Below are 18,002 nucleotides of genomic sequence, written 5' to 3'. Positions count from 1 at the left end.
ATTTTTGTGCCGAATTAGATAGATTTTTGGATTTTTGGTACCAAGTGATCATAATCAGTAACAGGTGTATACTGAAAACCAACAGATCTTTGGTCACCTTCTGGGATTCCTGTTCGCCTGGTAATTTAAGCCGAAATCTCAAACAATTTGCATTACAAAATGCGCGTTTTTGTGCCGAATTTGTTAGATTTTTGGATTTTTGGTACCAAGTGATCATAATGAGTAGAAGGTGTATACTGAAAACCAACTGATCGTTGGTCACCTTCTGGGATTCCTGTTCGCCTGGTAATTTAAGCCGAAATCTCAAACAATTTTACTTACAAAATGCGCATTTTTGTGCCGAATTTGATAGTTTTTGGATTTTTGGTACCAAGGTATCATAATCAGTAACAGGTGTATACTGAAAACCAACTGATCGTTGGTCACCTTCTGGGATTCCTGTTCGCCTGGTAATTTTAATTGAAAAATCATTAAATTTGCCTACAAATCCAATGTTTTTGGCAAACTTATGGATTTTTGGTACCAGGCGACCATAATCGGTAGCAGGTGGTCACTGAAAATCAAATTCCGGCTAAAATCGAAACTTCACCCAATTTTCCCAATAAAAGTTTATTTCCAATTGAAAATTCATGTATTTTTTATTTTTCTTATACGCTCTATGCTACAATCACTGGGGTCAGTTATTCGCTAGCCACAATCCTTGTCGTCCTCTTCGTCCTCGTCGTCCTCTTCGTCCTCGTCGTCCTTGTCGTCCTCGTCGTCCTTGTCGTGAAGAACCTCGTCGTTGATGATGGAGAATCAGAATGTCCTCTAAATCCTGCATAACGTAGGCGTCCTCGAAGGGGGTGGCGGATTCGGCGGAGTAAATTTCCACAATTTTTTATAGGGTCATGACGGAAAATTAAGAAAAGTGAATTACTAAGAAATTCGATATTTACTAACACTTCCTTCATCACAACTTGGCTAAAAATGGTCATAAAGCTGAACAGCAAACTGTTTTGTGAAGCTAATTACCAAAGCTAACTACCCTTATTACTTTTAAATGGATTTTCAAAAATAAATTTTTCAGTGAATTTTCTTATTTTTGATAAGGGGTAACATCATCAAAATTTGAAAAAATTGGCAAAAAATTAAAGTTTCCAAATTTGAATGCCAATCGATTGGGAATTAAAATACGAGCTCAACGAGGTATGACAATCCATATTTGGGCCGATATTTACAATGTTCTGCCTAAAAATCGGATTGTTTTTGACGGAGAATTCGGAAAACGGTACATTTTCTTATTATTTTGTTTGGAATCGGGACCAGGACAAGGAGGATCTGGGAAATCACATAATTTCTAGCTTAACAGAACTATACAGTAGTCTAGTGTTCTCTAAACTAACATAATATAAATGCATAATATATTTCTGTTATTACCTTTTGTTATTAATAATAATGTATATATTACTTTGCATTGAATTCCTTTTTAAAAATTAATATCTTACTATGACTTAATTACTGAGTTCTATTAATTAATAGTAAATGTATAATTGTACATATTGCTGCAATAATACTATGTTGTAAACAGCTATTTGGCTTCTGTACGTTTTAACATCTCTTAAGCACACATATACAAGTCCCTGTGTCATTGTTTATGTGTGGACCAAAATAAATACTGAAAAGTGATTTAACAGCACACCACCATTAGTGTACTCATTAAGAGCTGTTCAATAACATAATGTTATTCTACCTACTTACATTCATATAAACTGTGCAGTAGAAATACTGTACACTCTTTTAGAAAGAATGCTTCATTTCGCCTATGGATGCATTCATGCAGATGTCCAAGCACAGATGCCCCAGGTGGGTGGCCCAATGGTGCAGTTAATCGAACCTTCCGCTGGCCAATTGAGATATTAGTGGCTGGGCCATAAACTGGAAGATGCAGAGCAGCACCACCCCCTGAACCCCCTGCAAACAATCCCTTGGTGCCCATCCATTAACCCTTAACTGCCCGGCTGGCAAGCCAAGTTGCAATTTGGCCAACACTCATTCATTATGTCTCACAGTTATTTGGCCCGACTCGTCTGCAATTGGATTCAATTTAGTTACGAGTTCGCTGATGGGATCGGCCCCTCCCCCTTTTTGGGGGGCGAAGGACGGCGGTTGGGCAAAACGTCCGAGACACGAACCACGCCAAAATCGATATGACTCGATTAACATGCTTGGATCTTCTTGGTCTCCTCCTGCTTTTTCGTCGTCGGTGGTGCTATTGATGCCTGTGGTTGGAGTGGAGCTGCAACCTGGACTGCTGCGATTTGGAGCCGATCTGCAGCCGCCGCCCCAAGCTGCTGCTCAATGTTGGTGGCGCCAGCCCAAGGGCGCTTGAGAAGTTCCTGAACCTGTTAGTTTTTTATAAAAATATACATAATCATAAAATAAACGAAACATAATTATGAACTATGTAATTCAATAAATATTAAAATATTAAAGAAAATGAGTTACATTAATTACGGGAAAAGGAATATTCACTGTAATGAAATAATAGGCATATTTCTTATGTGGCTAGGATAAAACTCACGTAGCGGCCCTCGGGATTGTATGGTCTGGAGCCAGACTCCTTCCTCGACTCCCAGATCGGGCAGCTACTTCTACTTTGCGTGGTCGCGTTCATCATTTTGGTGTCTTGTTTTGTGGGTTTCATTGCTCTCGGGGCCCCGAACCTCCTCCTGCAGCTCCTGCTCCTCGGTTGTTAAATAGCTGGGCGGAACTTGATGAGATGATGGGCAATTATCTGCGGGAGGTCCCCCACACACAAGCACAGGGGCACAGCGGTGCGGTGGTGGGGGGGAGGGGCTCTGGCAACAAACTATGTCTTACAACGTTGTGCCAGCTCAAGCTTTTGGTTGCTCCTTTTTCCGTACTTTTTTCATTTTGGTTTTCGGTCCCGGCAATTGCGATTTTGTGGCTGCGTTGCACATGCGCGCCAGCTTCAGCGCCATCGCCATCAACGCCTCACGATCGTGATGGGTGCGAGTGGGAGAGCTGGCGGAGTGAGTGAGAGGACGTGACTGGGCGGGCGTTGAGTGCGATGGAGAGGGGAACACACGCGCTGTCTGCTTCTTAGAGAGAGAAAGACACGCGTGCGCACTAACAAGCGACGACAGCTGAGATCAGTGCGAAAGAAACGCAAAAAGGGGGGACTGGGAACTTTGTGGTGGCCCAGGGGGTGGTCCATCGGGAGAGGAGGGTGGTGCCGGCATCTGGGCAGCAGCGGCAGCCAATCATTGCCTCAAGGCCAATTTGGGGCAACGAAAGAGTTGCAGTTGCGTAGAGCCATTTAGCCAGCCAGAGATGACATGGTTCCATCTGAAAATTAGCAAGAAAATATTCGATAAAATAAACTGCGATTTCCCTTACAAAATAAGAGTAATGTTCCAGAAGTTTATACGATTAGGAATAATACTTGTGATCATAGCTTGATTTTTCTTCGAATTATGATTTAGCTTATGATACCGAAAGCCAAATGATCATCACTGTTGCTCGGAGCGGCAGGCACTGCGTGGTGGTAGTGGTGCTGGTGGTGCTGGCGTCGCTGCGGTGGCGGCTCTGACGGCTCTGGCGGCCAAACAAACACGATGAGGCGTTGTTGGCGTCAGGGAAACTGAAACTGCAGACGGCCGAAAGTCCCGCTTCTCCCAACCGGCGACGCCCTGGCGACTCTCAAGTGGTAGAATCTACGAAGACTGCAGAATCGGTAGGTGCGGTGCAATCGGGGCTTGCGGGGTAGCCGAAGAATCGGGAGTCGAGGCTGACACGCTGGCATTCGATAATTGCCTTGGAAAGTATGCGCTTCTCTCGGTTGCAGTCGCGTTTAGCCCTCAAGAGCAGTCTTCGGGCCCAGTCTTTCGCCGATTCCCCAGTCTTCTGGCACTCTTGCGGATAGCGACTCTCGCTTCGATTGGCTGTCCGCTTGGAGAATCACTCAGCCGAGGGAAGAGCGGCGGAGAGAGAGTGGGCAGAGGACGGGGCAAATAATTCCCCCCAATTAATTACTTTGGTCGAAAGCCAGCAATAGCTGTGAGAAATGATTTCATTTTGTGGCAGCAGCTAATTGGCCACAAAGGCCGAGAGTCAGAGAGAACAGGGGGAGAATAGAGTGATCTTCATTGCTGATCTTTACCGTTTGGTGGAGCAAATATCGATCACTAATGGCCGTGCTTCATTAGATGGATTTAATGAGTAGCTTAAAGGCAGAAGGCAATGATTATCTTGATGACTTCGAATATCTCAGTGCTTTGGCACTGTTCTTATGTGATCGTTTCCAAAATTCTTATAAAAGGTTCTATTCAGAGCAGGATTCAGAGGAGTCAGAGCACCGCAATCATTCATATCTTCATAAGGCAGCTAAAAGTAATGATTCCTTGCAAATCAATTACCGTGGGTCACAATTATTTCCAAGCAGATCCTCTTCCTGCGATCCGATAATGTCAATCCAATTGGCCCGATTGATGCTCAAAGGAGGCACAAAAGATCGGGGCCCGTATCCTTTTAATCTGGGGGATTATCCCTAACCACCGTGGCCGTATCCTGATCCCTATGCTTATCGGGGATCTGCTGTGCAACTTCAACTTAATTACTGCGCGCTCGACAAACGCAAATCGTCGAACAATGCCACTGGGCCACTTGAGGATGTCAACCCCAACTACATCAATTTACCCTACTTTGCCTTGTTTTGAGGAGATGCAGATGAAGAGGCGGAGATTCGGGAGCCACAGAAATGGCAAGCATCCAGTAAATGGAATGACGGATGACAGTCGCAGATTGGTCGAAAGCAGGAAGCCAAGCAGTTGGCCATGTGACGGCTAGTGATGCATGCATCCCACTCTCTTGGCAACGTCATCGGAATTGTAGAGACGACAGCCAGGACATGACCACTGCGCGAAGTGCAGGTGCACCATATTGTGGTCTCCTTAAAAATCCAACAAGGTGTCCGCTTATTGAGGAGTGTTATGCACCAGCATCACCTCGACCTATTACAAATTCATGGATTTAATAATAAATACTCAAGATTGTGCGATTTTTCGCTGTGTACTTATTCATTTCAGGCAGCCAGGAGTGTGTGATTGCTATCAACAGCTTGATTTTAATTTCGCCTCTCTTTCGCTTTCCGCAAACAAAGAGATGTCCTTGTGTTTGTTTTTGTTGTTTGGCCCGTTGTGTTTTTTCAACTGCTTTGCAGCGATCTGAGTCCTGCATTCCGCAGTCTGCGTCCTGCGATTTGGGTCCTGTACGGCACTTCCTTCTGGCGGCGTTCAGCGGAGCGGATGAGCCGCATAGTTGGCCAGCAAGGTGGAAAAATCAGAGCGCCAGGGGATGAGGCCTAAGCACTGGGGCCTCAGGATGCAGGATGTAGGATGTGCCGCATAGTTGCTGCACAATGAGCTAGCCGAGGCTCAGCCCAAGGATAATTACTTTTGTGCAATTATGCGATTAGTTTATAGGCCAATAAGTTTGTAAGGATGGGATGCCTCCCGGCATAATTGATGGGCTTAGCAGCGGTTAACAATACTCGCCAAAGGAAGTGCCAAACGTAGAGAAATTCAGACGACATTTCCTCTCATCTGTCGCTGGCGGCTCATCTTGTCGATCCGGCATTTCTAAAACGATTCCATTATTTAAAAACCAATAATGCAACTGGGGAACTTACCCATATATCAAGTGCTCGAACTACCATAGCCATTAAGATCCGACTCGCCTGACCAGGAGTACAGCTTGTACGTACGACCACGAACTGCCCATCGATCTCGTCCTCGTCCCACTTCCGCACTGATTCAATCAGCAAGTTGGAGCGAGACCAATGCACAAATCGCCAGTCGCTCGACCATCAATAAGCCGCTATCAAAATTGGCTTAAGTGGCGCAAGTGGGTGGAGTGGGTGGTGCAGCCACCTGCCTGCACCCCGCCTGGAATCCCGCGGTGGGTGGCGTGGCTGCCACTGGCGAGTGATATATTTTTCACGCTCATAAAATAAATGTCAACCATAAACCGTGACTAAGTCGGGAGACAAACAAATTACTAAATAAACGCGCATCGGAAACTGCATGGTGGCCACCACCCCATCCGGCCAACGGGGAATTGATGATCTGAGCTCATATGCGACTGCCAGGGGCGTCCCTCGGTGGGGTCCAGCATCGGGTAGTCCTGTAAGGAAATTAATGAATTAGATGGAAGACTAGTATATTCAATGGAGGTAGAGGTTACTGCCGTGTCAGTTTAACAATATAACACATGTGAAACGAAATTACCCCTTGACCAGCTGCGCCTCTGTCCACGACAAGTGCTCACGGCCAGCTGACGGAGTGGCAGCCACCACCGATTAGATGGCCAGTGTATCCAGTTGCTAGATACCACCATTCCGGCCAAAACACCCACATGTGAATCGAGATTCAGGCCTCATGCCCGCCGCATCCGCCTCCGCATACAAAATGTAAATATTTAATTTTGAAACAGTGTAACTAAAGGGATTTGAAACGCGCGTGGTTGGATTTTTTTCGGGCGAGGAAATCAACGGAACCCGCAGGATTCGACATGGTCCATTTTATTTGGGGTAGGGAAATCGCCCTCGTTGTGACATGTGAAATGTTGCAATTTTCCTTGCCCTTAGGAGCACACTGACTTGGCTGGAGGATTGGGTTACAGCCGAAAAATGGGTGCAAAATGTCAAAGATTTTAAGGACATCTCGGTGTCTCGGTTATATTATATTATATTAATCAGTAAGCCAAAAGAGCACTGCGTGGATCTCTGAAAGAAGTGGATAAACAAAATGCGTGAATTCAACGAATAAAAATGTTTGGGCAAAAATAAATACACCTTTTATTCACTGCCCCGATTCGGAAGGTGTGGAACATTTCTTCCAGTGTTATCCGTGCTCCTTCTCGAACATGTGTCCGTGTCCTTTTTTATGGCCAAATAATATCAAGATAAGCGGCGCATTAGACGAAAGCCAGCCAGGCGACTTCCTTGAGCTGCCTGCGGGTCCCTGGGGTGTCCTTCCGGCAGGACCTCGACCTGGACACCATAGGTGGTGTCCACCGCCGCGTCTAGTCTGGTCTGTGCCACCGCCCACCGCCGGCTCAAAACTTTTCCTCCTTTGCCCTTTTTTAATCGATTGATTGCTGCGTGTTTAGTTTTTTATGCGGGACCTTGTTCAAATCCCCGTATCCTGGGTGTCCGTTTGCTTTTGGATAACATCTAATTGCAAATTGACTCCGGCTGCCGGGAAGCTTAAAGTTGGAAATCTAAGATTTTACTTTGGCTGCTGACCATCGAAGTACCTTCTCCTAGCTGAAAAGAAAGCAAACAAAGACTGTACAGTGGATGATATCATCATAGCCATATGGCCATTATATGGAAGGGGTGTCAAATGAATACGTTTAGTTTATGTTACCTTTTTCCAGGCCTTATTTACTCCTGACTTTGGCTCGAGCCCGTTTGTTAAAGTTCTTTGACAGTCTTTAAGTTTTGCATTTTAATGCCTGACTATATTGCTTAAAATAAACATTTATTTAAGGCCTCGGGCTTTGTGAGCTTTATGGAGATGTGATACTCCTCCCGGGCAATCAAACAGCTCCTGGCAGCCCACATCCTCGCGTCCTGGGACATCCCCTCGGGATTATCCTGATGGCAATCAAATGTTTTGCTAAATGTTAAAGACCGCAGGCCCAGCGGGTGAGATACAGCGGCTATAACAATAACATCGGTGACTGTGTCGTGTGGTTGTTGGGTGCCAGTTGGTAGATGGTGGATGGTGGGTGGATGGTGGGGGTTAGAGGTCACACCTCTTGGCTGGCTATGCAAATCCCGCTGCTCTGGTTAATTTTGTATGCGATGACAACAATTTAATTTCCAAAAGCCATAAAAATGAAATAAAATTTTCAATTGTAGCTGTTGGGCGTGGATTCGCCCGTGCCCTGCTCGTCGTTTCTTTCCCCGTTTCGTTGGCTGGGTGGTGTGGCTCTGATTTGGATATTGGATTCGGTTCTGGTGGCTGCACTTGGCAGTGCGCAAAGTGACGCCGTCGACGCTGCCAATGACACTGTAATCGCAACCCTCCGCCGTTCGCTCCTTCGCCTGCTCATCCGTTTTCTCCTCCGCCACCCGCCAGTCGCCATCCGACGCCGATCCACCCCTTCCTTCGTCCTCCGCATCCTGTTGACGCCTGCCAGCGCCCGACTGGCTCAGCTTCCTCTGCTCGGCTGTCTTTTTGACTGCCGCCCCTTGTTCTCCACTGGCACGGACGTGTGTACCCGCTTTTTTGACTATTCATCGACCCCACCCACGGTTCGGTGGTGTAACCCTCTCCTCTCAGGCATAAATCACAGTGACAAACTTGTCGCATGCAAAGGCGCGGAAAGCGAAGCCTGCCTTGTCACGCCGGTGTGGGTGGTGGTGGTGGTGTCGCGGCAAGGAAGGTGCCCACTTGGGTGAACACAGTGTCCTCCAGGTTGTTCGAAGATCTGAAAGAATAATAGAGGTTTTGTAAGCTTTTATTTGGAATACTAAGTTCATTTGATTTTATAGATATTTACCTATCTAATCACTGTTAAGCATTTAAAGCACAGTGGCGTGGCTTAGACACCATGTCGTAGCCACCCAACCATAGGAAGATACTGCGGCCAGGGCGGACCAATCCGAGTCCGAGATATCCGCACATTTAAATGTAATGGCTTGAGCAAATTAGGATGGATTTGGCCACAGAAAAAGGGGGGATATAGAGAGAGGTATGTATGTATAAGGGCTGGGCAATCAAAGGCTTAGGCACGGTCACTAATAACTTCTTGGAACGTGCCCGGCACTCCAAAGTTGTAATCCCAATGCCACTCCCCCAAAGGAACGGACTTGTCGTCGAATCCCTGAGTCCCCGTCCTCTATTGACAAACAATCAACATCAACCACTTGAGTGACGGCAAACAGAAGGGAAAAATCAAAGCCGTACCGCAAGATATCACAGATTTTCATTATGAAGCATTTAAGCCAGTCCAAAATCAAAGCCACCCACCCATATCCCACCACCCACTGGTCGTCCCGGGGGTTGACTTATCCACTTCTTTTTCCCGGCTTCAGTTTCCTTTTTGGTTTTGCGCTCTGGCAAATTAAATTAGATGCTTAATATGCAGCGAACGTTTCATTTGTTTTGCGGCTAGAAAATCAACGTGGAAAATTAGGCAAACAAAAGCGCTCTCTCTCTTTATCCCGCAGTCTGTCTTTTGCCGGACTAGAAATCCGGACGGAATCCACATGGCCGAAGGCGGTGGAAAACCATGGAGCCGGGAGCTTAGCCACTAATGAGGCGCATTACTTTTGGCCAGAGATTTGAAATCATTATCCCATCGAAACTAATCCGGCTCATGGTCTCTGGCATTTCGGCATTTGTTAATTTTGTGCAAACATCGGGCGGAGGAGGCCCCCACCTCGGAGTTCCGGGCCCCAGCCGCATCCCCCGGATGGGCAAATACTGAACCAATGGCCACGCGGACATGAGCACTGCCTGCTCCCAAATGATTGTGGACCGTCCTTTGTTCGCATTTTGTTGGGGACTTGGATGGAGAACTGGTCTGCTTATCATAGGCACTGCCATTAAGCGAACAAGATATCAGATTTTGAAATGATAACAAAAAGAGCAACGAATAATGTATTAGGCTACATCGAAACATTTACTCTATACATTTAAACTTTGAATATAGCGCACCTTTTCTGCTCCTATACAGATTATATTACCTGTTCAAAAACACATGAAGATCCATGAAAATCCAGGAGAATCTGCACTGATTTCGATTCCGTCTTCAGCTGACTTGTGTGTTTTATCCTGATCTTGGCCACAAACTTACCTTTGTGTTATTGAGGAATATTAAATACAGAAATTACAGCACTTGCCACCGGGGGAACTGGAAAAGCATGGTTAGGATTATTGACTCTTCGCTGGGCCTTCCTTGATCTCCAGTATTCACCATGCTGTTGGCGCTGGAAACTTAATGAAATGCAATGTCCATTTTGATGTTCTAAAATCCAAATGTTGTTTACAAAATGTGTACAACTGTTAAAATCAGTACGATATTCAAATTTTGAGCTGGCAACTCCCTAAAGCTGTAATAGCTGTAATCAAATGTTAATTTAGGGTGACCACATAACTCCCCGATATTTAAGAAAGGGTCATTTTTATTTTTTATTTAAGCCACCTTCAATTTTTAAACTAATGATCTCTTTAAGGCTTTATGATAGGTTTTTATTAGAATCAGGCTAATAATCATGCTAACGAATGACGCTTTCTAATATCGGAACTTTCGGATAATCGATATTTTGTATAACAGTTTTTAATGGGGTCAACTAATCGATAGTCCCTACTTCTAAAGTCCCTATCGAACTTCTAGCATTCTTCCTTTTCTTGATGAGCTCTCGTGGAGTACGGACGCATGATGCTAAGAGCTGTGCATGGACAAAAGGAATAAGTCTGGTAAAAATCAGTTACATATATAATAATTGTCTGCAATAACTATAAGAAAATATGGTAAGTGGGCAAGGAACGCGATTTATATATTTTGTGGTTTTAAAAAAGACTTGATTCCCGAGGATTATATAGATTAAATTTTGTGTGGATTTCTAGAAAATAAAGCCCCGAGAAGTATAAAAAGTTGGGTTATATACAAATACAAGCAAACCATGCGTTTTCTTTGCTGATTCTAATTATAACCTACAAAAGCAATCGTTTTCTTCGCGGATTCTTAGAAAATAATGATGATGAATAAGTGATGTTTAAGGTTCAAATACAAGCAAACCATGCGTTTTCTTTGCTGATTTGAAGTATAACCTACAAATGCATCGTTTTCTTCGCGGATTACCAGAAAATAAATTGTTGGGTTATGTGAGATGCTTAAATTACAAATACAATCAAATCATGCGTTTTCTTTGCTGATTTCAACTATAACCTACAAATACAAGTAAAGCAATCGTTTCCTTCGCGGATTCCCAGAAAATAAATTGTTGGGTTATGTGAGATGTTTAAATTACAAACACAAGCAAACCACGCTTTTCCTTTACTGATTTATAATTTAATTAAAGTTTGTGTTTTATAGTAAAGTTTGGATGTGTACATAGTAAATAATTTATAAATATAAGCAAACTATTCTTATTTATTTGCTGATTTCCAATAAACTAGAATTCCAAGAAATTATATAAATTAAAGTTTGTGTTTTACAATAACATTTTAGTAGTTTGAAGAAAAAACAAAACTATTTTTTAATTTATTTTATATTTTTAATCAGAATCTTAAAAGAAAGATCTAGATTTCTAGCGAAGCACATGTGGACATTTTATTCCACGGATTTGTCATCAGTCACAATTTTGATTGATAATATTTGCCGAAATATTCTGCGTAGCCCCATTTTTCCTTTAACTTTTTGTATGTATGTGTAGCCCACAATGGAGTCTCATGTCTACGGTTTTCATTTTTCAGACCACAAATTGAAATTGACCCTAGACACGCGGTGCAAGAATTGCGAAGACGATGGCAACCGAAATCAAAATCTGATTCTCAATCGGAATCAGAATCAGGAGTCCACGCCGGGCTGGGATGCCATGGAGATGGGACATTTGTATGCAAATTCAGTGATTGCTCTCCGCAGAAACCACAGGCAAAGGCAAGACGGTAGGAGCGACCACACAATAAATGGGCATAAATTACACGACCCGAAGGAGGAGCCACCAGACAGACGGTGAGTACATTTTGCTGCCAAGGGTGGGGTGGGGGGTCTCAAAATTGATCATTTCTGGCTGGCATGTGGTTGCGGATGACGAAGAGCTGGATGGCTGGCGCCATTGGAGTGCGGCGTTGCCACTTGAATTTTTGATTTAACAAATGCTCATTTGTAAAACGGCCCGGCGAGCCCAGCTCCTCGTCCTCATCTACTACATCCACATCCTCATCCTCGCAAAATTTAAATGGGCCACAGCCGAAGAAAGCCGGGCCAACAAATCCAACAAATGGTCCAAGAGCGATAGTGGACAGGGGGGTAGGGTTTCCAGTCTCAGATCAGAGCCAAACTTTTGCCCAACTGCCTGGCAACAATAATAATGTCACGTTTATCGTGTGCAGCTAATTACTAACAAAAAGATAGTTTGTAATCCTACACAACTGGCGGGAATGGAGAATGGAGACCGAGAAACTGAGAAGCGGAGAACTTGGCCAGAAGAGTTAGCCAAGCGTGGCCAAAAGTGACTCCAGGCCAAACAGACAGGGTGCAGTAGGAGGGGGTAGTAGGGGAGTTTTGGGGTTGGAACAACAGACACCGACCACCAGTAGCCTTAATTCTGAATCTGCATTTTTGGGGAAGCAAACTTTGCTAGCAAAGCAAAAGCAAACCAAGCCAAGCCCGTCGTCGAAACTTGGCCAAAACATGTGCTGCAATCTTGGGACAAGAGTTTTCTGGGCATTAGCACACGCCTGCCTGACTGTCTTGGCCAAAAACCGAGAACCCAGCGAAAAACCAATACACCCCGAGCAACAAACAGCTGCTCAACTTTTTGGCAGCTTTGGGTGATCAACATCTTATAAGGCATTTGTAAACAGTAAATGTATTTGTATAAATATAGTACAATATAATTATAATATGAGGTGTGATTCACACAGTAGCACACCATTAATTACAAAGTCAATCGTCTGGGTTAGTAAAAAAAAAAGATTAATCAAAACTGTCTGAAAAAACTGCTCAGAAATATTTTCTATTAGTTTTTAGCTCATATATTCATTAACACATTTATTATTTATTATTTTTCTTCATGAGCAAAATGTGTAACCTTTTTGTGTCATTTTTTTAACAATGTGCAAAACCTCAATTATTCCAATATCACGGAAGATTTTATCTTATATATACATCGCATGTGAAGCTTATTGTACATACACGTTTAATTGACACCACTTTTGACAAACAATCAAAATCACCCGAAAGTTAACCAGATCTGGCATTTTGGTACTTAGGCTTCGATGCGTTAACGAATACGATTTTATAATAGTTATCTAACAGAAGTTGTTAAAATTGTCTCAAATAACAAATTGAAATTGAACAAAAAAACCTTTTTCAAATATCCAGTTGACCACATCAAACCCACCTGACTTACTCAACATTCCACCACATTTGGGTTTCTTCCAAGTTAAGCAGTCTAACCTCTTGGTTGTAATCAGCCATTTGCCTATCTCATATTCGCTCGATTCCCTATCGTATAATATGTTGAATAATATCGCTTTGCTTTTGAGACTCTCGAGTTGAACCAGAAATGAACGTAGTGCTTCATTGCTTGGCATGTCCAGATGGCAGATGATATTGGTCGGGAGCCCAGCTCCGTCGATCCCTACAGTCCGTGCCCATCCGTTGGTATTCCGGTGCCTTTGACCGTGGTCAAACCGCCATACGATAGAAGATCCGCCTGGTCCGGCTTGTCGCGCGTGGCTTGGTAGGCCTCGCGTTCCCGATCCGGGAACTTGGTGGGCAGATTCGGCGAGTGTAGATTGACCTTGGCCTCGAAACGCACGCCGGCCACCTCCACCTCGTAGTGGCCGGACAGCACGTACTCATTGGTCACCGGCAGCTCCCGTCCCTCGTCGTCGAAGTTTCGCACGAAGCCCAGGCAGACCTGCTTCTCGAACGTGTACCCATAGCCGGTGGTGGTGGTCATACCCACGTAGACACCGTCGCGATAGATGGGCTCGCCGCCCCAGCACCACATGTCCACCTCGTGATCGTGGTCGTTCAGCAAGAGCTGCACATACATTCGCTTAACGCCCTCCTCGCGCTGTTTCAGCAGCGCATTGCGGCCAATAAAGTCGATGGGTTTCTGCAAAGACAATATGTATGGCATATAACTTTTCGGTATTAAGGGACTATTCTCTGGCTGTTAACCCACATTGAACTTGACGCGCCAGCTGCGTCCGCACTCCAGCGGCGTGGTAAAGGTGTCCAGATCCTGTCCCCAAAAGGCATAGAACTTTTCAATGCGCAAGGCGCGGGTGGCGTAGTAACCTAAAATGGGCAAATAGGTAGTTCCAAGTAATGAAGCCGCGTAGTTAGTTCTCTTCTCAGCGACTCACCTGCATGCTGTATGTTGAACTTTTGGCCCGCCTGATACAGACGCGAGTACACATGCAAGGCGTATTCGTTGGGAATATAAAGGACATAGCCCAATTCACCCGTGTGGGTAATGTTTAGCACTCGGATGCCGTCGGCCAATCCCACATCCAATTCCTGGTAAAGATTAGGTTAGATTAAAAATAATTAATATTAATAAGAATGACTCTCAGAATCTCTCACCTTATAGGTAAAGAAGGGAAAGCTTTTGGGCGTGAGATCGGTGTCGGTGAGCTCTGACAGCAGGATACGGGAGTAGGGTCCTAGGATGCAGATGGCCGTGTACATGGAGGTCACATCTGCCACGTTCACCTTGGCCCTTAGGTGATTGGGCATGTGTTTGCGAATCCAGCACATGGAGCGCGTTTGCTGAATGGTGGGTGCAATCATCATGTAGCTGAAATAGCGAATGAGCGTCTCACTGGCCATGTTGAGCTGGATGGGCAGGCTACTTACTGCCGCTCGGAGAGGCGTGCCAAGGAGCAGTCGTTCTCATAGCCCCCATTGGGATTCTGCATGCCCGTGTGGATGATGGAGCCGACGGCCACGTCCACGTCGTTGGAGCAGAGGTACTGCAGTAGGTCTACCACCTCGTTTCCCTTCGACCAAAAGTCGTATTTGGTGAAGGAGCTGTAGTCTGCTATGCCAATGCGTTCCCTACAAGCCCGGTATTCTGAGGCCACATGATCGAACCACGGCGGCTTGCCAAAGGTGCGTGTTTGGGCAATACGAAAGCGCGGCAACCCGAACTCATCTGAAATATAGAATCAAGCCGGAGAAGAAAGAATGAGTCGTCAACTCGGTGAGTGAATGTGAATGGCTTCTACTCTCTACTTCATTGCTTTGCATATGATATCTTGCAGTAATTTAGTAATACCTTTCGAACACATGATTTTCAGTCATTCATGAGTTCGTCAGGTATTATCTAGTTATTGTAAACATTCAACTCGCTGGCGGATGAGGAATTACTTGTGATGTACGATTCGAGCGTATTTATCTGTGAATGGCGCATTCATTTGTATCATATGAACACCTCAATAATCGACAATAGATGTGATCAAAAACCTAGAAACATAAACGTACCGTGCTTGTCCTGCTGATCGAAGTAGTTGGGTCGCTCGTAGCCCATCGACTGACCAAAAACTGCGCCCGCCTCCTTGAGTTGCGGGTAGATGGGCGACATGCGCAGGTTCCTACCGGTCTGAAACTCCTCGAAGGGGTAGTTGATTTCGAAGTGCTTGCCCGGCGCCTCCTTGCAGCGATCTCGCAGGAACTTTCGGTTATTGTGCAGCCCCAGAAACCGGCTGATGTCCAGGATGTGCAGGTCGAGGTAAGTAGAGCCCTTGGTTATTAGATCGGTGAGGACGCGTCCAATGCCTCCGGATGCCGACACACCCATTGTCTTGTTGCCAGCGGCTACATAGTAATTTTGGATTTCAGGTGCTTCCCCTAGGATCCACTTGCAGTCGGGAGAGAATACCTGCAGCGAGTTTGTGAGCCTATCCAACGTGGCATCTCTAAAGGAGGGAACCCTCAGCAACAGGGCATCGAGCAGCTCGTGAAAGTGATCCCAATCCGGCGGATGTTGGCGAGCTGTCTGCGACAGGGGAATCACTCCATCTTCGTACACCATCTTCGCCTCGCGCTCGAAGCCGCCTGCGAGAATGTGACCTTCACACTCTCGAAAGAAGATGCGTCCATCGAAATCCCTGACGAAGGGCGTGTTCGGACTGAGCCCCTCGATGGGTTTCGTGTGCAGATAGTGGTGCTCCACCGCCTTGAGCGGCACTTTAACCACCGGCTTGGACAAAGTGCCAACCTCGCGTGCCCAGAAGCCCGTGCAGTTCACAAAGTACTCGCACTCCACATCGCCAGCGGTCGTCTCCACACTCCTCACCTTGCCATGCTCGCTGTGGATCTTCTTGATGGCACAGTGTTCGACTATGCGGACTCCCAATCTCTGGGCCTCGGTCATGTAGGCCTGGCAAACGAGTTGCGGATCACAGACCCCGTCTTCAGGTATCCAAAGGCCACCTTCGATGCCGTCCAAGGAGAGCAGTTCACAGTGCTGGGCGCACTGCTCTGGCGAAAGGATTTCGCAATGCATGCCCCACGCCAGGGCCTGCGATTTCATGCGATTGAAAGCGGTCATGCGGTCCCAACTTCGGGCCAGATTCAGGCTACCCACTGGCCGCCATCCCGTGGGCAACCCGTTCTCCGCCAGTCGCTTGATCAAATCTATGGAGTACTCGGCCAGCTTGAGTTCCGTGTAGCTAGGTTCGAAGCGACCCGCCAATCCGCAGGCGGTCCAGGGCAGCTCACCACCTACGCGATCCTGCTCCACGAGCAGCGTTTCGCCACCCCATCCGCTCAGTCCGAGGTGATAGGCCACCGAGGCGCCGGTGATGCCGCCGCCACAGATGACCACCCGGGATTTGACGGGCAGCTGACCGGCCAGTTCCTCGCTGAGATCCGCCGCCTGTTGCGGCTGAAACTTCCGCTTCCGCAGGACCCGTTCATCAGCCGAATCCATCTGGCTACTAGATAGGCGCACTGCATCCGAAAGGCCAGGTGAACACCTCCGTCTGGGAAGTACAGAAACTGCATTCCCCGAACGCTGCAGCAGTTTCCACATCTTGCTCACCGGCGCAAACGTTAAGTATGTGTATATCACAACCTCATGGGACTAACCCGATTCTTATTGCAGGTCACCGGATTCACTGGAGGGCACTATTTATATACGCTATATTGTGCTTTCGATTGGTAAATTGGCTTTCGGCACAATAACAACACGGTAGAGTGACCAGATGCGACTGCGGTTAGAGATGGGTCGAAACATCGATGATTATCGGTAGGCGGTTAGCGGAGACTCGATCCATGGTGCGAAACTCGGGTAACTTGAAGAGTAAATATTAATAGTATAATTCCGCGCGCTGCATCATTGTGTTAAAAACCAATGTGATCTCTTGCTTTGGCATTAAAGGAAGCTAGTTTAATTACGAAAACTAGTTTCCTCTAACGTTTCAAACAATACATCATGTGTCGTCGCATCGATGAATTATTAGCAATATTCATTAATTTTTCATTTCACTTTTCGGTGCCCATTCCGAACGAGTTTTTATTTCCCTAAATTCGTTTATTAGTTGCCCAACAATATGAGAAAAAAAGGTTTCGCTAAACTACACAATATACTGACATGTACATATTGACCATCTCTTAAATCTAATAAGACTTTCTAAAATTAAAAATGTGTTGTTAATCGCAATCATTAACATTTGATAATTGTTATTTTTTTTTACTTAATCAATCAACAATATATAACCACGCGTTGGTCAAGTATGACAAAAAAATATTTGTGGTATGAAAATACAGCCATGCTGGTCCGTGGAAAAAATTTCAAATGTATTGTTTTTATACATCAATCACTTTGTTTTTTTTTCCATGAACCAAATGGTTTTAGTGCTGCAACCAAAATTGTGAAGATTATTATAATACGAGTGGGAATTATAAAATACGCATAGCAGAATTCATAGATTTTATATGGTCTACTTTTAACAAGTTTTTATTTTCCTAAAGTCGTTTAAAGGTGCCTAAAAAATATGTTTAAATAAAAAGGAACAAATGTATCAAGTTAAAAAACGAAATCATGCTAGATCATTAACAAGTATCATGTAAATTGAATTTTTGTATATATCAATTACATGTTATTCGTTCTTGAACTTAATGGTTTTAGAGCTGCAAGAAAAATTGTGAAATTTTTTATAAATATTACAAATATTATTCATGATTACCATTCATATCCTTCACAGTGTTCCTAATAGATAGTTATTATTACACTATCT

General features: G+C 45.1%; 2 protein-coding genes across 6 annotated transcripts; both read right to left on the bottom strand.

The window, feature by feature from the left end:
* Positions 1-619: 619 nt before the first annotated feature.
* Positions 620-10,139, bottom strand: LOC6725093. 5 transcript variants are annotated; one of them, XM_039297413.2, is made up of 12 exons: positions 9,994-10,139; positions 9,764-9,930; positions 8,575-9,616; positions 7,434-8,502; positions 6,857-7,330; positions 6,291-6,787; positions 5,693-6,186; positions 5,078-5,642; positions 4,422-5,015; positions 2,564-3,351; positions 2,175-2,384; positions 620-2,069 (listed from the first exon to the last, which is right to left on the bottom strand). In XM_039297413.2, the coding sequence occupies exons 10-11, from the start codon at positions 2,684-2,686 to the stop codon at positions 2,199-2,201; spliced, it is 309 nt and encodes a 102-aa protein (XP_039153347.1). In that variant the 5' UTR covers positions 2,687-3,351; positions 4,422-5,015; positions 5,078-5,642; positions 5,693-6,186; positions 6,291-6,787; positions 6,857-7,330; positions 7,434-8,502; positions 8,575-9,616; positions 9,764-9,930; positions 9,994-10,139; the 3' UTR covers positions 620-2,069; positions 2,175-2,198. The 5 variants fall into 5 exon arrangements, 4 of the variants coding, with proteins under 4 accessions (XP_039153347.1, XP_044779613.1, XP_044779614.1 ...); XR_005544639.1 differs by having other exon boundaries at positions 620-817; positions 1,741-2,384; XM_044923678.1 differs by having other exon boundaries at positions 620-2,384.
* Positions 10,140-12,594: 2,455 nt separating this feature from the next.
* LOC6725092 (pyruvate dehydrogenase phosphatase regulatory subunit, mitochondrial) lies at positions 12,595-16,981 on the bottom strand. The gene is made up of 6 exons (XM_002106083.4): positions 15,244-16,981; positions 14,617-14,914; positions 14,344-14,557; positions 14,124-14,277; positions 13,940-14,055; positions 12,595-13,870 (listed from the first exon to the last, which is right to left on the bottom strand). Exons 1-6 carry the CDS (start codon positions 16,793-16,795, stop codon positions 13,388-13,390), a joined length of 2,817 nt encoding a protein of 938 aa, XP_002106119.1. The 5' UTR covers positions 16,796-16,981; the 3' UTR covers positions 12,595-13,387.
* Between the last annotated feature and the right edge of the window lie 1,021 nt (positions 16,982-18,002).

Source organism: Drosophila simulans, chromosome X, assembly GCF_016746395.2.
Source record: "Drosophila simulans strain w501 chromosome X, Prin_Dsim_3.1, whole genome shotgun sequence".
Taxonomy (NCBI): domain Eukaryota; kingdom Metazoa; phylum Arthropoda; class Insecta; order Diptera; family Drosophilidae; genus Drosophila; species Drosophila simulans.
The sequence above is the reverse complement of the archived record's forward strand: the minus strand, read 5'-3'. Positions and strand labels throughout refer to the sequence as shown.

What these genes read in the sequence shown, in the direction of transcription:
- LOC6725093 (XM_044923678.1), bottom strand. Translation starts at nt 2,686, where the DNA reads ATGAAACCCACAAAACAAGACACCAAAATGATGAACGCGACCACGCAA. An exon ending in ACAATCCCGAGGGCCGCTAC is followed by an intron (nt 2,385 to 2,563) that starts GTGAGTTTTATC and finishes AAAAACTAACAG; the next exon opens with GTTCAGGAACTTCTCAAGCG.
- LOC6725092 (XM_002106083.4), bottom strand. Translation starts at nt 16,795, where the DNA reads ATGTGGAAACTGCTGCAGCGTTCGGGGAATGCAGTTTCTGTACTTCCC. An exon ending in GCACGCCTCTCCGAGCGGCA is followed by an intron (nt 14,558 to 14,616) that starts GTAAGTAGCCTG and finishes TCGCTATTTCAG; the next exon opens with CTACATGATGATTGCACCCA. An exon ending in TTCCCTTCTTTACCTATAAG is followed by an intron (nt 14,278 to 14,343) that starts GTGAGAGATTCT and finishes AATCTTTACCAG; the next exon opens with GAATTGGATGTGGGATTGGC.